The sequence below is a fragment of the Coenobita brevimanus genome, chromosome 24, assembly GCF_032717465.1.
Source record: "Coenobita brevimanus isolate Jiangsu-jjx chromosome 24, ASM3271746v2, whole genome shotgun sequence".
NCBI lineage: Eukaryota > Metazoa > Arthropoda > Malacostraca > Decapoda > Coenobitidae > Coenobita > Coenobita brevimanus.
The window spans coordinates 5,034,312-5,057,596 of NC_136977.1; the positions used below are offsets into that span (position 1 = coordinate 5,034,312).

At 44.7% G+C, this 23,285-nt stretch overlaps 1 protein-coding gene across 1 annotated transcript in view; it reads left to right on the top strand.

Moving 5' to 3' along the window:
- Positions 1–2,137: 2,137 nt before the first annotated feature.
- The window catches only part of Atac3 (Ada2a-containing complex component 3), a 72,936-nt gene continuing 51,788 nt past the window's right edge, over positions 2,138–23,285 (top strand). The window contains exons 1-4 of the mRNA XM_080267695.1: positions 2,138–2,433; positions 15,783–15,909; positions 17,870–18,050; positions 21,349–21,536. Of these exons, the coding sequence (XP_080123821.1) occupies positions 2,138–2,433; positions 15,783–15,909; positions 17,870–18,050; positions 21,349–21,536 (792 nt within the window). The remainder of the gene's footprint in view (positions 2,434–15,782; positions 15,910–17,869; positions 18,051–21,348; positions 21,537–23,285) is intronic.

Below are 23,285 nucleotides of genomic sequence, written 5' to 3' on the forward strand. Positions count from 1 at the left end.
GACCGTCGGAGTCACGAATGAAGGGCGTACAGTGGTCGCTCCTTCCCCCACACGTACAGTGACCGTGTTGGCGGTTCTGTGACTCCTAGAGCCTGCAGCTGAAGGGTGTACAGTGGCCGTTCCTTCTCACGCACGTACAGTGGCCATGCTGGCGGTGCTGCTCCTGAAGGAGGAAGAGGCAGGGGAGGGGTGCACAGTGGCCGCACCCTCCCTGGTACGTACAGTGGCCATAGCCATGGGCTCGCCTGCCGTGGTACATACAGTGGCTGTAGCCGTGGGCCTGCCTGCCCTTTGAGAAGTAACTGAAGGGCATGCAGTGGTCGCTCCTTCCCCATCACGTACAGTGGTCGTGAGCACGGTGTTACTCCAGTAGAAGGAGGAGGTAGTGGATGAGGGGTGTACAGTGGCTGCTCCCTCCCCGTCATGTACAGTGGCCATGATCGCGGCTCCATTACTCCTGCCTTTGCCAGTCGGGGCGCATTCAATAACTAACACCCCAAGGCCGTCCCCAGAGGTGGCTGTGACCGAAGGACGTACAGTGGCTGCTCCTTCCCCCTCACGTACAGTGGCCATGATGGTGGAGTCACGGGGAAAACAACTGAAGGGCGTACAGTGGCCGCTCCTTCCCCGGCACATACAGTGGCCGTACCTCGGTGTTGCTTGGGACTGACTCTGAATCAGCCCCACCCCAAACCTGGTGAAGGGTGCCCTACTCGCAGGGTCGTTGCCTTTTCCCGCTTACTTGGTGTTGAGACAGTTGCGGGGAAGAGGGACTCAGGACAGGGGTGCCCCGGTGACCCTCTTGTTCTGGGTCACTAGCCCCGCCGTGGTGTCCTCCTGAGGTGGCGGTGTGGTAGTGGCTTGGTGGCGGGGCGGGTGGTCCTGCAGCGGCGGATATTTTAATACTGATCAAAATTAATACATAGACTGGTAGGTGGGTTTGGAGTATCTCGCAGAATATTAGGTAGACAGGAGTCTTGATTCGGGATTGGGAAAATGCACAGTTTTTACAGTCTCTGCACAAGAGGCTCTTTTCCACAAAGGAGGCGAAACACTGTTGTTATGAGTTCAGGGAATTATGTTCTGGCACTGATTCTGGTTCTAGTTTTTATGTTAGTAATGGGAGTTATGTCACTGTTTTCTGTTTCTGGACTTACACAGGATGGCTGGGCACTGACACTGAGTTATGGTAATAATACTGGGTTTGCCTCTCGTCTTATACAAAATAGTTATGCACTGTTTCTCGTGTTTTCCTTATTTCACTGATTCACACTTCTCATATTACACAGAATTGGCCTCTTGTTGCCAGTCAGCAAGAGCCATATATCACTGTCCCTATTGGAGGATGTCACTGATCGGGTGAGGGGAAGAGGGTCGGCCTGGGGACTCACAGTCTTCTGCCTGGGATAGGGGGAATCCTGTCAGGAGTCCCTTCGTCCTGCTGCCACAGGACCACTCTCAGGGGCGTCGTCTCTCGTCGAGGGTTTGGGCTGGGGGTGGTGAAGGGCCCCTCACTGTCAGGGCTGGGGACTGGGGTCAAATAAGTCTCTGAAGTGCTCCCTCAGGCGCCTGGTGGAGGAAGGGCGTCGTCTTCGTCGGGGAGGGATGAGGTCTCACCCTCAGAGGTCCGTAGGCTGCAGTCTCCTCCTCGTGGCGGCGCCATCAGGTTGGGGCTGCAGCACGTTGCTCCTGGCTGGAATCCATCAGGTGAAGGTCCTCCTTGGGAGCCAACTGGATAGAGAAGAGTCCCTGGGATAACACCGGGCCTCTCCACCAGTCCTCGGTGCAGACGTCCTCCTCCTGGAGGTTGCCTCAATCTGGGGGAAGAGAGGGGAGGCCTGCGCTCCTGCCAGTAGGCAGGTCTGACTGCAGGTCACCCTCGTGTCGTGGAGTCACAGGGGGTGAAGGGGCTTTGGTGTTCCTCCCCAGTGCGTCTATGGGCCCTTGGCAACAGACGCAGGGTGGCTATATGGGCCGTCCCTACGCTGTCGGTGTGGCTTTGGGCCATCAGTAGAGCTCGACTCCCTGACAGGAACGCAGACGAATCGTGGCTATGGGCTGTCACTTGCCTGTTGGCGTGGCAGTGGGCCATCGGTGAAGCCCCATATGGAGGGCGACGTGTAAGCGAGGAGTGGTTATGGGTCATCTCCTGCCTACGGGCACGGCTATGGGCCGTCGCCGGTGTCATGCCCTCCGAGGCAACTGCAGAAGGAGAGGGGGCATACCTTTCTCTATCCAGCGTGGCTATGGGCCATCACTAGTTCTGCAGGGGGCGTGGGCAGCACCTGGCAGAGCGGCTATGGGCCGTCTCCTTGTTGGTGGCCCGGCTATAGGCCGTGGCCTTCTTTTGTGTGTGGGTTTTGGCCGTCACTGGGGCCCGGCTATAGGCCGTAGCCCTTTGGGCGGAGCGGCTATGGGCCGTATCCTGCAGCTGTGGGTCGTATCTATTTGCGCGGCTTTGGGCCGTCACTGGGGTGGTGCCTGGAGCTGTAGAGTCAGTGTCACCCAGATTATGACGAGGGCTAGCTCGCCCAAAAGGTAGTGTTATGCTGAGTGTTTTTAGGCCGACTCCTTGTACTAGAAACACTAGCTACTGAGCGGGGTCCTCTTTCTGGACCGGAAGTAAAGCACTAACAAAGGAACAGGACATAAAAACTAGGCAGTCCACCTTTAACACATCTATTACCTTAATTCTAACACCGTGACAATATTACATAGAATGATATTCTGGACAGGGGATACAGATATACAAAGTTATGTTAAGATAGCACGGGATGTTCACACACACTGTAATTACACTTTACAATGGGTTAGGGTTCTATAAGTGGATGTGACTGTCTTTCATTAAAGTCCAAAAGGTCTTAGTTCACTGGTACAAGAGGTATATATAGGCTTAATGGTCCAGGGGAGGAATATTACTATAAAATAACAGGGGGAGCAGATCACTACAGTTGACTGGCTGGGCTCGGCGCGGCGACTCTCGCCCGCGCGTACACTGGTAAGGGGGAACTCATCTATTCTGGGCTGGGGGAACAACTCTAGATTCACGGGCCCAGAATTTATAGTCTTTAATCAAGGGAAAGTAATCACGGGCACTTAAAGATGGGATCCCTCTTATTCACTCTGTCACTGTATCACTGTCCCTGTTTCACTTCCTCGGATATAGGAGGGAATGTCACTAATCTTGCCCGATTTTCTGGGGCGATATCACTCTGTCACACTAAGGGGACCTCCGGGGGCTCTACCCGTGGCGGGAATCACCGTACCCTCTGGGAGGAGACTCGACCCGGGTCCGATCCACTGAGGCGTTGCAGGGAGACCCTCTTGCCTGGGGTCTCGACCTGTTGTAGACCCTCCTCTCTGGTCCAGTCGTCACGGTGCAGGGAGACCCTCTTGCCTGGGAACTCGACCTGATGTAGACCCTCTTCTCGGGGTCTCGTCGTTGTGGTGCAGGGAGGCCCGTCTATGTGGGGCCTCGACCTGGTGTGGTGGCCCTCAGGACTGGAGCCAAACAGGTGGAGAAGTCGTGTCTGGCGTCGGAGGCTCTGAGGCAGGAGGAGAACAGTGTTGGTAGGCTGCTGGGCTCGCCTGGGGGTCCGGGGACTGTGGAGGTTTGTCAGGGGACGTGCCGTCAGGTGTGGGCTGCGGCCTCGTCTCCTGCTGGTGCCTGGGGGAGACAAGAATCTCCCAGGAGTGGGAGGTAGGTCCCGACTGGGACTGGGTCTTTGCTCGGGGGACACCTTCGGGGCAACTCTCCCGGGTGGTGTCCAGCTACTCCTGCAGGAGTCGGCTGAATATAGAGGACACACGGAGGCCGTGTTCTCTCTCTTACACAGGGAGGGTAGCACAGAGGCGACTCTCTCTCTTGTCTCCGACACAGCCGTGGTGCCAGGTTGATCGGCCCTGGGACCCACTTTTGGCTTTATACAAGGGGCTCTTACCCTTGGGGTGGCTAGGGGTGTTGGCCCCTTATAGTTCACTATTGGGCCTCCTGCCCTGTTTGTGATAGAGGGTATTTCTCCCTCACAGTTCACTTAAGGACCTCCTGTCCTGGTAGTGGCAGAGGGTATTTCTCCCTCATGGCTCACTGTGGCAGAGGGTACTGGCCCCTCGTGGCTCACCAGAGTAGTGGCAGAGGGTGGTGTTCCCTTGTGGCTCACTGTGGCAGAGGGTACTAGCCCCTCGTGGCTCACCAGAGTAGTGGCAGAGGGTGGTGTTCCCTCGTGGCTCACTGTGGCAGAGGTGCGAACACCTCGTGGCTCACCAAGGGACCTCCTGTCCTTCTGGGGTGAAGCTGTGGTCGTCACCACAATACTATAAGGGACTGATTTTATATCAGTCCCACCCCACTGCTGTCGATGGTCAACCCGCCGTTGAAGTTGTTGCGGATCTAGGCTCACCTGGCGTTGGGGCAGTTGCGGGGAGAAGGGGCACAGGTCAGTGGTGGTTGGGTGACCCTTTTGCCCTGGGTCATTAACCTCCCCGTTATCTCTTCCTCGGGTGGTGGGGTGGTGGTGGCCCGGTGGTTGGGTGGGGGGTAGCGGGGTGGATGGTCTGGCGGCGGTCATTTTAGGTAGTGCACTCAAACTGGGGTGGTCTTGTTGAGCACCTTCCGGGGAATAGGGGTGCACAGCCCAGGCTTACTTATGTCCGTATAGACTGGACATACTGCGCGTTCTGTCTACCCCTTCATAGTCTCCTCCTGGGAGCGTGGTGGCGACTTGGGTTGCCACGGCCGGTATTTCAAATTCAGGTGCGGGTAAGGGGATGAGTCTGTTATGATGTGGCAGGGGTAAACCAGCTCTGCTGTCGGGCCCTGCTGCGGATGTAACTGATTGCATTGCACAGTTGACCCTTGTGCGGTGTGGTGCGGTGAGGATCTGTTCGTTCTCCCCTTTGGGGCTAAGATGCGAATGAATGTGTTTGAATGGATGAGTAAATGGGGAGTGTGTCGTCCTGTCTCGGCTACCTCCCTTTACCTTGGGGGAAGCAGCCTAGGGATATAGATAGATAGATATACTATATAGTGGATATATATCTCTTTGCTAAAGGGCGTGTGGTAATACCCACGAATTTATAACTTGTGACTGTAGAACTGTTTGCTGAAGAAAATGTGGCAAGACTCACCGCCTTCTTTTGTTTTAATTGTACTCTGTGTACCATTACAACAATTTATACAGTATTTCGATCAGTAAGATATCGTGGTAGTAACCACAGCTGCTAAGAGCATTAATTCGGCATAGGTGTCTAATGCATCTGTTAAGCAGTGTATAGTTTTTTTTAAATCCTTGAATCCCTGAAAAATTATAAGTGCATAGCTCTTGTCATTAAAGAGTAAATAATGTATGAGAAGCCGAATCCGTGATGGTCGGCCAGTGTTCCATTGATGTATTTGGAACTCTTACTCAGTTCAACCATTTCCGGAGATCAAATCCTCATGAACTGGATAAATTCGTTGAGACGATAGAAGAGTATGGATAAGAACAAATCGCAAATAATCGTGAGTATATTTTAACTGCTATATTACAGCGCTTTCCCAAGCAGGTTTTATGTATATATGTAATTATTTGGTTACTTCCGTTCAATATGGCGGATTTGAAACTTCCTGTTTATATTATGAGCCTCCCCGCCCCCCTCAAGGAGTGTGTGGATGGCAAGTTTCTTATGTTTGAACGGATGTGGTCATTGTTTTACGTTCATTTAAACCATCAACATGATTAAAGCTTTGGCCAGCAGAAGAAATTGAAGTCCTGATTGAAAGTATTTACAGCTTTTCCATCAGTTAATGTAGTTCAAGATGTTGCGACACGAGATTGGTTATTACCAACTCAGGTGGTTTGAATTAATTTTGATGTGTTTATTGGGAAGGAGGCCCCTTCATACTCCCGTAAAATGCACGTATAGTTGATTATTGAAATGTGTAAAATCATGTCAGCCCAGTGATTCTTTATGCGCTTGGGTTAAACTGTATTACAATGTGGATACACAGCAAAATTAAGCAATTATTTCTATTTAATGTAAGTAACGGAAAGCTAGATAGAGTAATAATTTGTTTTGTGGATCGCCCCAGAAGCATTTCTGTTCTCAGTAATTGGACCAGCCAGTAGGTAGTATTTTCTTACTAAATTGTTATTCTTTCATGCAGTCTTGGGATTGTAGAATATGCAAGCATAGAGTTGATTATTCAGATAAAATTTTTGGTAAAATTATAATTTCAGCCAAAAACAGAATTATGAGATTTTGATCCTTTTCTTTTTTGGTATTTTAGACTTGTAAGACACTTCTATGGCACTTTTATTGCAAATTATTCTTATTTTACTCTTGAAGATAACCTAACCTAATCTGATATACCGGTAACCTAACCATCAGGACCAAAATAAAAATAATTTGCAACGAAAATGCCATAGAAGAAAAGTGTCGTAGAATTGTCTAAAATACTGAAAAAAAAGAAAAAGACTCAAAATCTTGAAATTCTGTTTTAGGCAGGAACTATAATAATATCAAAACTTCCATAAACTTCCCTTTTAAACAAATTGTGAGTTTTTGCCAGTCATCTCTCGTTGTAATGTGGTGTCAGTTACAGTGCTGCATGATGCCTACAGGTGTATTTGAATTATTCACTGTAGTTTCAAGATGGCATTGTAAATGGTTTAATGGTTTCCTGTAAGCCAAGAAACCATTTACAACGCTGGGTGGTAACCATACAACCAAACCATACGTGCTCCCTACGTGTCAAGTAGGTTGGTGGAGGGTTAGTGCCCCTCCCTGTAAAACAAATAACTCAGAGTCAAATGGCCACCCCATACGGGATTATGGCGTCTGGCAATAGATAGATAGATAGATAGTTTCAAGATGGTTAGAATCCCAGGATACCCAGGTTAGGTCTCAATAAGGCTGTTTGGTTTGTGAAGATGGAAAATATTCATTCATTCATTCATTGCCAGATGCCATGTATCCCAAATGGGGTGGCCTAGAGCTTAGAGTTAATTGTTTTACAGGGAGGGGCACTAATCCTCCACCAACCCCACTCAACACGTAGGGAGAACATTATGCCAACAGCATCTGGTGTTCCCAGGCGGTCATCCATCCAAGTACTAACCAGACCCAAGGTTATTACAGGATATTGGAATTACACCCGGATAATGTTTACAAAACCATAACACCAGATTCATAAGAGATAATAATGTGAACCCAGTAGTTGCACAGTTTTAAGTCAGCTCTTTTCCGTGATGTTTCTTCCGCGGATGAAAACTAAGTGAGATATGGGGTCTCTAATGTGTGCCCGTGCTGGCGGTTTAAGTTTTATTCATTAAAATCGATGTGTTTTTGTTTCTTGGTAGTGCATTATAGTCACAGGTGGTACCGGTATGCTTTTGTTTTCACTGGTGCATTATGGTACTGATTCAGCCAGTAAGAAGACTGCAAGTTGAATAGTCACATGCTTTCTTTCTAATTTGAAGTCAGTCAAGATGAACTCCTCCACCAACTTAGGATAAGACTGGAAATTGGTCTCAGGCTTGAATGACATGGATGTAGGTTAGGTTGTGGCATTTGGGTAGGTTAATGCCTAAAATGGCTTGAAGTTCATTTGTTTCTGTTTATTTTCATCATCATCATCATCCAGACCTCCTCTCCCACCCTAGGGCAAGGTGAGGAGTAGCATGTCCAGATAGCCTAAGTTTGCCCAGTCCATTGGGCCACGCTTCCATTCACTCATCATTCAAGCTCCCGGAATCCTGGCTTTATGTGATACACCAAAAACATTCACCACATTCTGTGGTATCTGCTAGAGTCAGTCTGGACACTGTCATGTTAAAAAAGAGTGCCAATTCCCTGATCATGCACTTATTCTCACAACGTTCATCCACCCAGCTTGATCTCTTGTCAGTCCCCAAGCCTCACCGACTTCCGTATCTCTCTTCCTTACACACTCGCCCACTATATCTTTCCACGTTCTCCTTGCCCTACCCCACCTCCTTCCTCCTTCAAATTTGCTCAGATATACCTTTTTCATCACTCTATTGTTGTCCATTCTCTCCAGCCCCAAAGAAGGGTAACCATTCCCAACCTTGTAACTATTGTCCAGTTGCTTTAACATCCTGTATCTCAAAAGTTTTTGAGTCAATTCTTAATAGAAAAATTTTAAGGCATCTTTCCTATCACAACCTTCTTTCTGATCGTCAGTAAGGGTTGAGGGACGCGCCACTGGCGATCTTCTCACCTACCTTTCAGACTCCTGGTCATCCTCCTTTCGGGACTTTGGAGAAAGCTTTGCCATTGCACGTGACATCGCAAAGGCTTTCGATCAAGTCTGGCATAAAGCTTTAATTTCCATACTGCCCTCTTACGGTTTCTATCCTTCTATCTGTGCCTTCATCTTTAGCTTCCATTCTGGTCATTCTATAGCCACTGTTATAGACGGCCATCATTCGTCTCCTAGATCTATTAACAGTGGTGTTCCTCAGGGCTCTGTCCTATCACCATTTCTCATCCTTTTATTCATCAGAAACCTTCTAAGCTGAACATCTAACCCTATCCACTCATACGCTGATGGCTCCACCCTTCACCTTTCCATTCGGTTCCCACAACGTTCATCTCAGCAGTTACTTCAGCAAACAAGGGATGAGGCTATGGTACACCTATTGTCTGACTTGGCTCATATCTTTGACTGGGGTAAAAATAATCTGGTTGTTTTTAATGCATCAATGGCTCAGTTTTTACACCTATCACCCCGACAGAATCTTCCACAGGTATACCCACTAATGTTTAATAATATTCAGCTTAATCCTGCATCATTGTTGAACATGCTTGGGGTTTCATTTACTCGGGATTTATCTTGGAAATATCATATTACATCTCTTGTAAAATCTGCTTCCAAGAGATTAGGTGTGCTAAGCTGACTCCATTCCTTCTTTACCCCTGCACTATTGTTGACTCTATACAGGGGTTTTATCCGCCCCTGTGTGGAGTACAACTCTCGTGTGTGGGAAGGCTCCCCACATACAACTCTTATCAATAGGGTGGAGTCAAAGGCTTTTCGTCTCATTAACTCTTCTCCTCTTACTGACTCCCTTCAACCTCTGTCTCTTCACCGCACTGTTGCATCTTTATCTCTTCTCTGTCACTACTTCAATGGTCACTGCTCCTCTGAACTGTCTGCATGCATTCCTCCACCCCTACAATGGGCACGTAACACCCGTTTAGCAGCAAACTTTCATCCTTTTTCTGTCCAATTCCCAAATCAAGAGTTAACTGTTACTCCCAGTCCTTCATTTATGCAACAGGTCAACTCTGGAACTGTCTCTCTCTCTCTCTGTATTTCCTGCTTCCTATGATCTCCAGTCATTCAAATGTAGCGTGTCCAGGCATCTCAGAATGATCGGATCTTGAATTTGACTTTCTGTTGTATTTTGTTTTCCTCTTGGATGGAACAATTTTGCTGGCACATGGCCCTTGGTTCCTTCTTCCTCACATTAAAAAAAAAAAAAAAAAAAAAAAAAAAAAGAGAGACCATACCATCTCAGTACACTTTCTTCGATTCTGTGTCCACAGACTTCCTCATTCCACATCTTTTACGGATCACATTATTTCATATCCTGTCCACTCTCTGTACTCCACATACATTCCTCAGCAGTCCCAGTTCCACTGCACTTACTGTTGAATTTTTAATTTTCATGCCACACCATTGTCTCACATCCATATTTTAAAGTTGGCACTAACACTCCTTCATGTAAGCCTCGTGCAGCTGCAACACTTAAGCTTCTGTTTCTTATCAATGCCTTTATTGCACCAGCCACTTTCCTTCCATGTGCCACTCTACTTTCCACTTCTTTTGCACATTTACCTCTCTTTTCTATCACTGTACCCAGGTATTTGAACTCGCACCAATTCCAGTCTCTCTCCAATCACAGTAACGTCACACTGAGATTCACCTTCTCTTTCAATAACCATCACTTTACTCCTTTCTGCATTTAATCTCAAAGCATGATGCTCACAGACATAAGCAAAACTCTGCACTAGTCCACTAAGTTCTTGTGTGGTATTTGCAAGTACACTACAGTAAAACCTTGATAAAAGGGACTTCAGTAGACCGGAATTCACTTTTATCGGAATTGAGGAGCTACCAGTCTAAATTCCTGTCTATCGGAAAAAGTCCGATAGAGCCAGAAGCAGTCTGGACTGCCAGACTATTGCAGCTATGTTCACTACAATAAGGTAGGATTAGTGCCCCTCCCTGTAAAACAATTAACTCAAAGCCCTTGACCACCCCGTTTGGGATACATGGCGTCTGGCAATGGATAGATGGACATGTTTATCAATGTATAGCACAGTATTATTTTATATATTATACCATATGATAATTGTAATGAAGATATAATATAATACAAGTAATCCCTCCACTATCCGATGTAATAGAGCCAAAGGCATGTCCAGAAAGTGGTCCTGTCCGGATAGTGGGCACCAGCCTCCTGGACTTGTACTTATGGACCCTAACTCAGAAAAACACCTACCTATACAACTCCCTCTGGACATGCATAGCACCTATTTAAGACCCAAATCACACCAATAAGGGACATATAAGACTGAAATAAATGCAAAAGAACCATAAAATGAGATTTTTGAGGTAGGTTTATACAATATTAAACATTCTGGGTACTTACAAGTCCCTTTCTCCTGGACTGGTAGTTATGGACCCAAACCTAGCCTAACTCAGAAAAACACCTCCCTACTGCACATGCATAGCACCTAAGACACTACATATTCACACCAATAAGGGACATAAAAGAGTGAAATGAGATGTTTGAGGTAAGCACAGTATGGAAAATACAGTACAGTACAGTACAGTATGAATCATTCTGCCTACTCACAGCAAGTCCATGGCCATCTCGATGAATAACCGCCTCCTCTCAGACTCTGACAGTAAGAAGGATTTCCTGAAGCACTTGCAGTACACTGTTCATGAAGTCTTGCATTGAACTTAGTCATTCACACTCAGAAGTCCATTCTCTTCACACTGCGCACTCTTGTCTTACTTATGCTCCATTGTAACTTAATAAGTGTTGCACTCTGCACTTTAAGTCTTTTCACTCATAAAACCAATTTCAAAACAAATCACACAAGTTTATTTATGTTAAATTTAGTCCAAATATTGTTTGTCTTTTCACTCAAATTTCTAATTTCTTTACAATACTGTATGGACTGTTTTTCTTTCACTGCACAGCACTAAATTCCCGTGTGGTCTAGTGGAGAAGTTCTTGCCGTTTAATCACTGTCAGAGTCTGAGAGTATCGCTGGGAGGTGACTTAGGGGTGCGTCGCTGGGTCGTGGTGATGGCGTATCCACTGCAGACGACTCAGATGATAGACGCAAACTCACGTCGAGTGGTGACTCCACCGTGCCTGATGTGCTGGGCTGTGGCTCGGAGCATGAGGGCCTGTCTTGGTGAGGCAACGGAGTGGAGCCAGGGCTGGGCACAGCTGGGGTCACGGGCCTGAAAAAGCTGTCAATCGTTGATTGACGCAAGGAACGACGATTCTGACAGTTTATGATGAGCTGCCTGAAAGCACACACTTCCTCCACAAGTCCCAAGGGCCCCATCTTCCTGTCGCAGTCTGGGTGTTCCAGGTAGTCCAGAACAAACTCTAGGGGTTCCCGGAGTGCCCTCAGCTTGGGGATGGCTGGAGTTGTGTCATGCTGAGAGGAGTCCACATCATCGTTGCCGTCCTCGTCGGAATCATCAAGCTGGGTACTGATACCTGCAACTGAAGATGCGATCTCGATATCAGACAGAGTCTGATACCCAGGATCACCCTCGTCGTCATCCAACCACTCACGCACTGCATCTACATCAACATCGTCGCCGTGCGCACGTAGATGTGCATGGAAGTCATCCATGTCGAAACCTAGGAAATCGTGCTCCACATCCATTCCGAGAAGCAGACGAGACCAACCATTTTCTAGAGTCTTGACAGGGATTTCCTTCCATGCACTGGCCCAGTTGTAAATGGCAGAGTTGATGTTGTAGCGGCGAAGGTTTTTCCAAAGTCCGGTGGCCTCGCATGTCCCGTCCCTCCCTGCGCTTGTCCTCGTCATAGAGAACAACCATCACCTCGTCCAGGAACTTCCGTCGGTATAGGCGTTTCGTTACCACGATCGCTCCTTGGTCCATTGGTTGGATGAGAGCAGTAGTATTAGGTGGCAGAAACATGCACCTTAGGTGGCCATTCTCAGCCACCAAGTCCTTGTCGCACGGGTGGGCAGGTGCAGTGTTGAGGAGAAGGAGGGCCTTTACCTGGTCGCGTGGGATTCCCAGTTTCTCCGTCTGGTAATGTATGACCTCCTTGATGAAATGGCGGTGGAACCAGTCTTTGAAGGTGTGGGCTGTGAACCATGCCTTCAAGGAATGGTACCAGAGGGCAGGAAGGACATCCATCACCCCACAAAGACACCAAGGCTGCTTTGCACGGCCAACAATAACAACAGGCTTAAGCCGGTGCATGCCGTTAGCATTGGCACAACACAAAGCAGATAGCCGTTGCTTGGAGAGCTTGCGGTCAGGTACACGCTTCTCTGTCTCCTCGGCTAGAGTGTTTGTAGGCAAAGAGCGATAGAATAAACCAGTTTCGTCAGCGTTGTAGACTTGACCGAGCGTGAGGCCCTCCCTGTCGATCAAGCCCTTCACCTTGTGCCGAAACTCCTCTACTCCATCCTCGTTAGCATCCAAAGCTTCACCATGAGACGTACGGTCGGTAAGGCCATGTTGTAACTTGAACGCGAAGAGCCAACCCTCGGATGCCTTGAAGTCTAGGGCGTCGTGAAGCCTTGCAAACTTCTCAGCAGCAGCCTTCAGCTCCGTACCACGTACCATCACACCAGCAGCACGTTGCTGTCGAAACCAAATCAATGTGGAGCGGTCGACTTCCGGAAACTTGGGAGTAAACATCATCTTCCTCTCCACATTGCATTTGCTTTTTGACGAGAACTCAGCCGTGTACTGCATGAGTTTGTCTCGGGATCTCATAATATCAAACACAGTAGATCGGGCCAGGTTGAACTCACGGAGGACCATCCCGCATCTACTTTCTCCAATATCTCCCGCTTCTTCTCCAGAGTCAAAATCACTCTCTTCCTTTTCTCAGGCGGCGGGGCCATCATCACACACGAAGGAGAGGCATGAGAGCAGCAGGAGTTCCTGCAGCAGGTGAGGCATCACCACAAAAGCGAGCACGTGGGCAGCCATGACGACAAGCGTTCACTCACGACAAGAGACGGGCGGAAAGTGGGGAGGATGCAGGGGTGCTCTAGCAGATGTCGGAGGAATGACACACCACAACATAGCTGTCCCGTGCCGTGCATGCCAAGTTCAAATTACGGGCGGGATTTTTTTTTTTTTTTTTTTCTCCAAATTTTTTGCGGTTTTCGGACCATTTTGGGAATATTGGATCCCGGGACGATTTTGTCCGGTAAGTGGGGATGTCCGGAAAGTGGGCGTCCGGAAAGTAGAGGGATTACTGTACTGCAATGGTGGTCAAAACAGTTCAGAAACCGTTGGTACGATCCGGACTAATGTCTGAAAAATCGGAATAAGTCCGGGATAGGAGGGGGAAGTCCGGATGTCGCTTTTATTGGAATTTCGCTTTTTTGGGAATGGTTTGGGCCCCAATTAGTCTGGTATAGTAAGGTGTTACTGTATTACAGCATCATAAGCATACAACAAATTAGAGGTATTCTATACATCACCATTCATTACCAATGCTATCCCTCTCTCCATTACTCATGTTTTTACTTCCTTCATCACCCCATCCATATATAGAACAACCATGGGGACATCACACACCCTTGTCGCATTCCCACACTGATTGTGAACCATTCACTTAGATGTTCATTTACTCTTACATATGCTTCACTACTATTTTAAAAACTCATGGTGGCACCTAGCAGCTTACCATCTACACCCTGTATGTGCAAAACTTTCCACAATCCTTCATTGTCTGCTTTGTCATATGCTTTTTCCGGAGCCATGAATGCCTTAAACACCTTATGGTCCTTCTCACAAGCCTTCTCCACTATCTGTCTTACTGCAAATATTTGATCCACACATCCTCTACCACTCCTAAAGCCACCCTGTTCATCATTCACTAGGACTTCGGATATCTTTCTTACTTTATAATAATTCTTCCATATACCTTCCCTACCACACTCAATAAACTTAAGCCACAATAATTTTTATACTCACTTCACTCACTTTTATTTTTGTACAGGAGTACAGTCACACCCATTTTCCACTGTGCTGGCACAGTTTCACTCATCCATGCCTTTTTACATATCTCCAACAGGCACATCATTCCACTTTCTCCACTAGCATTAATCATCTCTGCATATGCCTCATCAACCCCAGCTGGTTTCCCATTTTTCAGCCACTGTACAGGATTCTTCACCCGTGCGAGTGTCACATTTCTTGGCACTGCATTCCTTCTCTGCACACCCCCAAAACCAAGTATGTTTACGGCTGCTGTGCTCTCTCTATTCACATTCATCAGGCTTTCAAAATATTCTTTCCGTCTGGTCCTTTCTTCATCCCCTTGGGTTAATAATCAACCACTTACATCCTTCACACTTTCACATTTCTTTCCACAGTCACTTTTACATTTCCGCCCTCTTTCCAGAATAGTTTCCCATTTTCAGAGTAATTTACATTCATTTTTCTTCCTAAATCATCATTTACCTCCTTCCTTTTCCTCTTCGCCAGTCACTGTATGTGCTTCTTGCTCTCAATATATTTAGTTCTTATTTCAATTGAACCCTTGTCCTGCAGCAACTCTAGCCACATCTTCCTCTTTTCCTCCACTGCTCTCTTAACCTCTTCATCCCACCATGCCATACCTTTCTTCTTTGTTGTTATTCCTGCCACACCACACAATGATTTAGCATTCCTAACTAAGCAGTCCATATATGCATTCCACAGGCTGTCCAGATCCACTTCATTCCAAGTCACTGATTGTAGCTCCTCCCCTACTTTGATCCTGTATTCATCTGCCATTACTTTGATCCTCAGCTTCTCAACTTTCAGTTTTCTCCCTGACTGCTCCTCTCCCTCCAGGTCCATCTCACTCATCTCAGCTTCATCTTGCATTCCACAATCGTATGATCTGACAGACCTCCACATCGTCCTCTCACGGCCCTCATATTAGCAACCATTCCCAGCATCGACCTCTCTGTGAGCACATAATCAATCAGGACCCTTTCAACACAATCCCCGTTTCCTCCGTACCATGTATACTGTATATACAGTATTAGCATCTTTATGTTTAAAATAAGAGTTACAGATGCACAACCTCCTTTTCTGACACATATCCTTCAGTTGCTTCCCATTTTCTTTTTCTGCTGGTACTCCATTAAAACCCATTATGTCATCCTCAGGACCAGTGCCTACTCTTCCATTCATATCGCCCATTACAATCACTTTATAGTTCCAAAGCATTTCTCCCACTGCTTCATCCAGCTTATCCCAAAACCTGTGTTTCTCTCTCTCACTCTGGTCATCACATGGTGCATACACTACAGTCACAGCCATTTTCATCTTCTCAAACTTGAACTTGACATAACGGGCACATACATCTCAAACTGACACATTTGTGATCTCTAATTCCACTCTGCCACATCTCATTCATCAACAAAGCAACTCTTTCCTTGAATCTTCCTCACCCATTCATGCCCGATCTTACTCATTTCACACCCTCCCACGCCTCCACTTCACACCCTTTCATCTTTGTTTCACACAGTGCCATCACGGCAGGTCTTGCATTCATGAACATATTCACCACTTCCACCCTCTTGCTGTCCTCATTGGCATCTCTCACATTACACCTGGCCATACGAATCTGCCTATTTGGTTGGGGCCTTGAGCAGGTATTGGGGCCTCCGAGGCTCTCCGAAACATTTTTCATTCATTCATTCATTGCCAGACGCCATGTATCCTAAACGGGGTGGCCAAGGGCTTAGAGTTAATTGTTTTACAGGGAGGGGCACTAATCCTCCACCAACCCCACTTGACACGTAGGGATTGCCATGATTAAATGATTTTAGATAGGGGAATCTGGGGGACACTTAACCTGGCTAAAAACTCCAGTTATATGGCTACCACCCAGCATAGTAAATGGTTTCCTGGGTACAGGAAATCTTTTGGCTTGCCACTTAGTATAGAGACCATACAGCATCCCTACATTGAGTGAGTGGATGATGGGCACCCCCATCTACTATCATTATGAAAAAAAAAAAAAGCTGTGATGGGGTTATGTTAACAAAGCCTTAACACCACATGAAAAAACCCACAATATCTCACTTATTTTTTTATTTGCAGAGGAAATGTCACAGAAGAAAGTTTCTGTTATTTCTTAGGAATCCAGTGTTATGGTTTTGTAAACATTTACCAGTATCTTACACCCAACTAATGGAGACTGAAATTAATACATTCACCATTTAGTTTATGAAATTTTAAGCAATTTCTCTTTTATACACATATCACAAATGTACTCTTAATTACTAAGTAAAAAGAGGGGGGTGTCCTGTTTGAAGCTTTGTCTGTTATAGCACGTATGTTAAAATTAGGTTAGGTGTTATTAGGTTAAGTTAAGCTAGGCTAGGCTGGGTAAGATTAGGTTATTTTATTTATTTTTTTAAAATGTAGGTACAGTACAAGACAGGCAGGCACTGAAGAAGCTCCCCCTTTCGCCTTATGTACTATACTAAGTACCGTACCAGATACGTTAAAATGCATTTCCAGTGCCGGTGGATGCTTACAGAGGAGAAAGCAGTTAGAAGTTCAAGTTTGGTAATTAGCTTATTAAGATAGATAAACTTTCAGTTTCCATTAGTTGGGTGTCTTTTTGAAAATTACTTTTTCAGAGAATTTACAGTAAATGGTTTTGACTGAAATATCAATGGAAGATGAGATTCCTGGTTGGCTAGGTGGGGATATTGTAAAACTGAGTGCTTTCTGATAGCCAGAAGTGGTAAAAAGATTCAAAACATGTTGAAAAACAGTTGAAAGTTAAATTGGGCACTAGGAATTCTGTGGTTGTATGTAAGTAAAATTTGAGACATTGTAGAACCAGAAGTAATGAAACAAAAGCATTTGGGGCTTGAATACTAATCGCCTGCCAAAATATGTTGTTGGCTAAGGTACAAGCTATACCTGCAAACCAGATTTGAAGAAAATTAGCAACACCACAGAATTTGGTCACCACGTTTCACAAAAAGCCATTCCATATTCAAAAATACAGTATATGGCAGCTGGCTTTCAGTCATCTTTGATCAAATCCTCACCAAAAGTAATAGGCTTCTGCTCATCCACATAGTTGCTATTTCCTGAAGGTTTGATGAAAATTCATCTGCAGCTTTTCAAGATAATATGGCAACAGATATATACACATACACACTGACAAAAATCATATATATGACCTCACTTTGCTAAAAGTGGGTGATAAAAATTGGCAGACAAACTGTAGAACCAGAAAGTACAAATTGGCAGACTGAGATAGTGGAACTAGAAAGTAAATGTTGGGAGATTGTAGAACCTGAAAATAAAAATTGGCAGACAGATTACAGAACCAGAAAGTAAAAATTGGCAATAATTGTAGAACCAGAAATAAAAAATTGGCAGACATTGTAAAACCAGAAAGTACAGTTTGGCAGACAGATTGTAGATCCAAACTGTAAAAATTGACAGGCAGATTGTAGAACCAGAAAGTAAAAATTTGCAGAGAAACTCAAATCATACAACTGTGAACATGGTAAATGGTCATAAAAATGTTGACATACAGAGAACAGGTGGACTTGAATGAATTTACTTTAATATTAATTTTTTCAGTTTCTTGATAGAAATGGCCTTGAGACAGTAGCCAAAGCTTTATCATCTGGATGCTGGACACTTGGTGACTCAGGAAGTTTAGAGATTGGAGGATCTGTTGGAACTGCATCTGGGACATCTGGAAGTGCACCGCAGTTAACCCTTGCCCAAGGAAATGTTCGTCCAGTTACTCAAGTGTCGGGTAAATATATGTGATTGCAGCATCATTTGGTACCCAAGTTCTTCAGGTATACCTATTACATCAGATTGATAGGCGAGGGATGTCCCTATCGTGAAGTCAACTAGGAATGATGATACTATAATAATGAAAGCAGTGTAACACAGGTGCAGTTGACAGGGAGTCTAAAGGAGTCATTTAAACAAACTTGCAACTAGACAGGACTGAATTGAATGAACAAGGTTGGAATGACCTTTATGCACTATGCATGTAATATGGGTAAAGTGATGTGATTATTTGGACACTTCATGATTCACTTGCCCCCTTTCTAACAGTATTGGCACTGTTTTCATTACCTTGTGACTCCTCAGCATCAAAATCTTATTATGGAATAATTAAAGGTTATATACTGTTTAATATAATAAGCAAGTCTGATATACTGGTATTCTTTGTATATGTGTGTGTGTGTGTGTGTGTGTGTGTGTGTGTGTGTGTGTGTGTGTGTGTGTGTGTTCTTACCTTGTCTAATTGTATCTTTATAGGAATGAGTCAAGCTTGTACTGTCCTGTGTATTAAACCAAATTTATCATACATATCTTTAAATGTATGAATAGTTTTGGCACACACTATTTCATTTAGTACCATAGTGCATTCCACTGATCAGTTGCCCTTTTGGGGAAACTGAATTTCCTCATGTTTGTATCACCTCTCTTTTTATGTATTTTTTTGCAGTGTCCTTTTGCTGATGCTTCCCCATAGGTTATGTATTCATTTATATCTATTTTCTCTTTCCCTAAGATGCATTTATATAGCATAATCATGTCTTGTCTTTTCCTTCTTTCCTGTAATGTTGGTAGATTCAGTTTTTCTAGTCTTTCTTCGTAGCTTAGATCCCTTAAGCTTGATACCCATCTTGTAGCTGCCCTTTGTACTTTTTCAGTCTTATCTACGTGGTTTTTTTAGATGAGAATTCCAGACTACTGATGCATCCTCCAGAGTTGGTCTGATGAATGATTTTATTATCTTTCTCAGCATGTCTTCATTTATGTATGTAATTGTTGTTCTCATATTTGCAGGCAATGTATACATGTAACACACCTTCTCACTGATGTGGTCAGCCGGAGATAGTCTGTTATTGACAATCACACCTAGGTCCTTCTCTCTTTCTTATGTGTGTAGGGTTTTATTTCCTAATGTATAATCCCAATCAGGTCTTTTTCCACTTTTACCAAACTTGATTACATGACACTTGTCCACATTGAATTCCATTTGCCATGTATTACTCCATTCATGAAGTTTATTTAATTCTTCTTGTAGCTCTTTACAAGAGTGTGTGTTAGTAATTCTCCTTTGTATTTTTGCATCATCTGCAAACATATTTAGATAGCTTTCATTTCCAGTGTTACTGTCTATATCATTTATATACACTAAAAACATGATTGGTGCCAGCACTGAGCCCTGTGGTACTCCACTAGTCACATCTTTCCATGATGAGTAATTTCCCCTTAGTACTGTTCTCATTTTTCTTTTCATGAGAAAATCTTGCATCCAACAATACAGTTTGCCTCGAATTCCTCCTTGATGGTACAGTTTCCATAAAAGTCTCTGGTGTGGTACTGTGTCAAATGCTTTCTTGAAATCTAAATAGATACTGTCCACCCATCCTTCTCTTTCCTGTAATATGTCTTTTACTCTGTCATAGTAGCTCAACAGCTTAGTAACACATGATTTTCCTTTTCTGAAACCAAACTGTCTTTCTGTTATCATACTGTGTTCTTCTAGGTGATTTACCCAAGCTTTTTTTGTAAGCTTTTCTAATACCTTGCTTACAACACTGGTTAGTGATACTGGTTGGTAGTTGAGTGGATTTTGTCTATTCCCTTTCTTGAATAAGGGAACAATGTTTGCTTTCTTCCAAATATCAGGTAGTTTACCTTGACTTAAGGATTTCTTGAAAATTAAAAATAATGGTTTACTTAACTCCTACGTAGCACCCAACATGAAATTTCATCAGGACCATTTGCTTTTCCTTTTTCTAATTTACTTAGCTCCTCCTGTATTTCTTTTTCTGATGTTTGTATATCTGGTAGTATGTGTGGGCATGCATGTTCCACATAATCCCTCTCAAAATTTTTTTCCTTTGTAAGAACTGATTGGAAATTCTTGTTTAGTGCTTCACAAATATCCTTCTCTTGTGTATAGGTGATTCCATTGTCCATAATGGATTGTATTTTATCTTTTACTTTGGTTTTGCTTCTGATGTAGCTGTAAAATAGCTTTGGTTGATCACTACTTTTATTTATGATATCCTCCTCAAACTGTTTTTGGGCTTCCCTCCTTATTCTTGTATAATCGTTTCTTGCCTGTTTGTAATTATTATATGCCTTTTCACTATTGTGTCTTCTGTATCTATTCCACAACAAATCTCTTTTTTTCTTTTGTTTTTTTACATTCTGTATCGAACCATTTCTTTATTTTCTTTTCTGCTTCTTTGTGCTGTGGGATGTACTTCTGGACTCCTATTTCATAAAGTTCACAGAATTTTTCATATATAGCATTTAAATCTTGTCCTCTAAGCTCCTTTTCCCAAGCAGTTTCTAAGAAGTACATCTTTAGGTCATGATACTTTCCCATTTTATAGTTTAGGCTCTTTTTGTAACTTTCATTGCTGTTATCTATGTCATATGCAATCATGAAATTACAATTTAGTACTGCATGGTCACTTTTGCCGAATGGAGGGTGATATATTAAATTGTCAACATCGTTTTCTTGCCTAGTAAATATGAGATCTAGCATTGAGGGCACATCGAGTCCTCTTTTTCTGGTGCTTTCCCTTTCATGTTGCGTTAGGAAAAACTCTTGCACAAGATCCAGGAGATTTTGGTCCCAGCAGCTTTCTTGGCTTATTATATCTAGAGTATTCCAATTTATATTTGTATTAAAATCTCCAGTTAGTATAATTCTTTTCTAATTCTCTTCCATTTTATGTAGTAATGCTCTTACACTCTGAATTGTACTTTCCGCCAGGTCCTCATGTTCGTCTCTTTCCCATATGTTTGATCTGGGTGGCATGTACAAATTGGCTACAATTACTTTCCCTTCAGATGTATTTATCTCTGCCACAATCAGTTCTACTTGTGAGGGTATATCTAATTATATTTCTTTGTGTGTGTGTGTGTGTGTGTGTGTGTGTGTGTGTGTGTGTGTGTTTTCATGCATGCATGTCTGTGTGTATGCATGTGTTCACGTTTATGTGTGTGCTAGGTGCTGATTCTCAGGAGGTATAGAGGTGCAGCAAGGCTATAGCCAAATTATATGACAGGGAGTGGTGGATCAGCCAACAATGCTGGAGTGTCAGCAGTGGAACGAACACCGGTGTTCCAGCGAGACAACTCGCAAGTTGCTACACTCACTGAGCTTGGGAAGAAGCTGATTGCAGCAGCCAAGGCTGGTAACACCAGCCAGGTGCGGAGATTGATGGCCATTGGAGCACCGTTTGCCTCAGATGGGGTATGTACATTATACAGTAAAAGTTCTGTAATCTGAATAGCAGGGGAACGAGGGTCTTCCAGATTATTGTTTTTTTCGGACTACTGTATTGGGAGGGACCTCTGAAAACTTTAGACATATGTACCCACACTGAAAAAAGTATCGTTCCACCTTCTGCACGATATAAACTGACACCATGAATAAAACGTTTGATAACAACCTTCCTCCAACCCTACCCAAACAGCTGGACTGTTCAGTATCAAACTCATTGGACCCTCCTGTACCGATACTTCTTTGAGTGTGTGTACACTCACGATCACTAATTTCTGCTCAGAGGTGCCCCCTTCCTACCCCTGTATACCCAGGGAAGGGGGGGGGGGAAATGAAATGAGCTCCACCTGCCATTACCCCAGCTCCTGACCCTCCTCCATACTCCTACCCAACTGCCCACCTCACCTGTTGTTCTTAATTGGCAGTTACATCTCAAGCAGATTTCATGCTTAACACTCTTGGTCCCACAACTAATACAGACATAGAACACTAGGATATGTTAAAAGTACTGTATGTAATATAACTGTCAGTAGGCTGCAACAAGAAATTAATGCAGTATGACGTTGACAGTGAAACAAAAACATTAATAACGGCCACCTCAGGTCTCATGAGTTGGGTGCACTGCTTTACACACACACACACACACACACACACACACACACACACACGCAGGCACAGACACACACTCATGCGAGCACCCAAGTCCATGTATGGCCGTTGATAACATTTTTGTTTTATTGTCAGTGTTATAATGCATTAATTTTTTGTTGCAATGTGCTCATAGTAGTAGTAGTAACAGTAGTAGTAGTAGTAGTAGTAGTGGTGGTGGTAGTGGTAGTTGTTGTCTAGGCAGTCTGGCCAAACAGCCCCGAGTCCCTAAGGATGGCCATGGCTGAGACCGGGCTTTCCCACAGAACTCTCAAGGAGTGTATGTTGTGTTGTTAACATAGGTGATTGTGTGCAATGCAGTCTTCCATAATGTGCTTAATAGTATAGGGTGCTGTGTTGCATCCTGGACAGGCATCAGCAACAGAGTTATCCAACCCCTTCTGAAAACCTAAGAGGGCTAGATGATGCCCACATCTCAGCCTGGCCAGGTGGACCCTGTCCTCACGAAGGAGATAAGATTCAGAAGGCTGGATATCGGGAGGTCGTGCATGCAGCTGTGTGTTGTCTTTAAGTGACTGAATGGAGCAGCGAGTGATTTGAGTATGGATATGCTTCTGGAAGCTGGTCTGAGGCGGGTGAGGAGGGAGAGATGACAGTATTTGTGTATGATATCGTGTGCTGGGTGTTGTTTTGATGTTCCTGGTTGTGTGTCTGGATGTGCTGCCATGTAGTGTGGTGGATGATGTGGGTTTGTGGAAGCTGCGGTGAGAATTTGGGTGCCTCTTGTGTCTAGATGATCCTTGACATTGAGGACTTTTGTTTCTTGGTGTAGGTGGTCTGTGGGTGTAGTAGCTGTGCAGCCTGTGATTATTTTTAGGGCCTTGTTCTGTATGGTCTGTGGAGTGTTGTAGTGTCTTTTAGTGAGGTTAGAAGCCCAAGCAGGGCTTCCATAATTCATCACTGAACGTATATATTGTTTGTGTACTGTGGTGGTGGTTTTTTTGTTGTGTCCAAATGTTGTATGGCCAAGTTACCTCAAGGCATTGAGTCTTGTTGTTAATTTATCTTTAATGTTTGTGAATGACATTGATGTATTGTAGGTTCTTAGGC